The 2,013-nt window shown below is 47.9% G+C and overlaps 1 protein-coding gene across 1 annotated transcript; it reads right to left on the bottom strand.

The window, feature by feature from the left end:
• Positions 1–980: 980 nt before the first annotated feature.
• Positions 981–1,795, bottom strand: LOC101754050 (translation initiation factor IF-2). The gene has a single exon (XM_004962308.3). It carries the CDS (start codon positions 1,728–1,730, stop codon positions 1,236–1,238), a length of 495 nt encoding a protein of 164 aa, XP_004962365.1. The 5' UTR covers positions 1,731–1,795; the 3' UTR covers positions 981–1,235.
• Positions 1,796–2,013: the final 218 nt, after the last annotated feature.

Raw genomic sequence — 2,013 nt, 5'->3', positions numbered from 1 at the left:
ATTATTATGTATTTATGCTGAACAATGACTGTTTAGGAGTACAATAATTGCCACCCATCAAGCTGGATAATTCATTAGTGCCTATGCAAGTGCAACACAAATCAAAAGACCAAAGCATAGGTGTGCCTGCAAAGCTTTAAAGAGGTTGATATGATCACATGGAAGGTGATGATGCCAAGCAAATCTATCAATCACCAGCTTGATTGTGTTAATATGATAGGGACTAAAGGTAGGATATGACCATTCTATAAACCTAATCACCGGCTTGATTATGTTCATATGATATGGACGGATGAAAGGAAGTTCAGTGAGCTAAACCATATCACACGCAGAACAAACCCAGTAATGACACAAAGGAAAAGTTGTCAGGATGTCACCACTCACCACAACCACTAGATAGCTTTTCTATATTTGTGAAATATATTCTGGTGAAAGACGACTGCTTCTGACTGACAATACGTATTAGAAATCTGTAATGTAAATGGTAAGTAACCAGCCCTCCATAAAACAATTTTGAACTAAGCTGTGGTGATGTGTCTTCCTTTCTTTTTTCTTGTTTCAGGGTTCATCAATGTACCTAAAATGTACTTGTTAAAATAATCTATCAAACTTGATATTGTCCTAGGAGAGCACCAACTTGCACGGATATTAGTACCGCACACCTGACCCATCATTCAAGCCAAAAGATAACCATGTGGTACAGTTAGCAATTTATAATTAATTCGTGCAGAGTGCCAAAAATTAAACTCAAAGAATAAGCAATAGAAATGAAGAACAAAGATAATCTCCACAAACATGTCATAAATTTCTGACTATCCTATCAATGCGAACAAAACTCCTGGCTCAGTAACAAGTATGATAAACAAACCATGGTGGTAATAACGAATTCCTGACTATTTGATTCGAGTAACAAAGATAGCAACACTACTATACATAATAGCCACAACCTAACGACACTGACAGATCAATTCACATAGTGATGAAAGTGCGCCCACCACAAACACTGACATGAACTTGCATTGCATCCGTCGCAAAATAGCTTATGATATACACTCACAATTCCAAATCCATTTCCAATTAGTAGTCGAACAGATAGATAGATAGACATCTGGAGCATTACCTTCAAAAGAAAAGAAAAGAAAAACTAAATCGCAAACATTTCAAGAACTCTGGTTCCTTTCTTGGGGGCCCTGCCACCGTCCAAGAAGGAGAGCCAGCCAGCCAGCTATCAGAGGTTACCATCCGTGGTGGAAGATCTCGGAGCACTTGCCCTTGAACCACCGGAGCCCCCGCCGTAGCGACGCCTTCACCTTGCCCTCCACCGAGTAGGCCTTGTAGCTGGCCACCCTTCGACGCCGCTTCATCTCCGGGTCGCTGAGGCACCACATGCTTGCCCCGCCCCCTCCGCCTCCGCCCTTCCTGCCCGCGCCGCCGCCTCCTCCCCCCATGCGCCCCTCCTTCCATCCCGGCGGCGGGGGCAGCGCCAGCGTGTGTCCCGGCGGCGGGGGAAGGTGCGGCGGAGGCGCCGTGGTGTAGATCTCGATGCGCCGGTCGCCGCCGGCGCCAGGGAAAGCGTCGTTCTTGGCGAAGGCGGGGGAGAAGTAGCCGTTGTTGGAGTGCGGGGAGGCCGAGGAAGAGAAGTAGCCGTTGGCGTGCGTGGAGGCGGGGTCCGGCGCGGAGGACGGCGGCGAGCGGAGGTCGCCCCGGTAGGGGCGGTGGTAGTCACCCATGGGCGGTGGTGGTGGTGGGAGGCGGAGGGAGGGAGGGCGGAGATGGGTAGAAAAGCACGGGAGATTCGGGCAACAGTGGTTCGGTTTTTGTTGGTGGACGGTGGGACCCACCGGTGGAGAGTGAGGAAAGGGCAAAGCAGGGAATTAAAGTAGAGCACGGGGGTGAAGAAAGGGATCTTTGCTTTTGGGCTTTGTTGGTTGGGATCGAATTAGGCCCAATTTCAACGGATTGTAAAGGAAGGGTGTGTTGAATTCTTAGTTTCAATTTTTTTGGGGAAAAAAA

This window comes from Setaria italica, chromosome III (genome assembly GCF_000263155.2).
Source record: "Setaria italica strain Yugu1 chromosome III, Setaria_italica_v2.0, whole genome shotgun sequence".
NCBI lineage: Eukaryota > Viridiplantae > Streptophyta > Magnoliopsida > Poales > Poaceae > Setaria > Setaria italica.
This window is presented reverse-complemented; position numbering and strand designations above follow the sequence as displayed.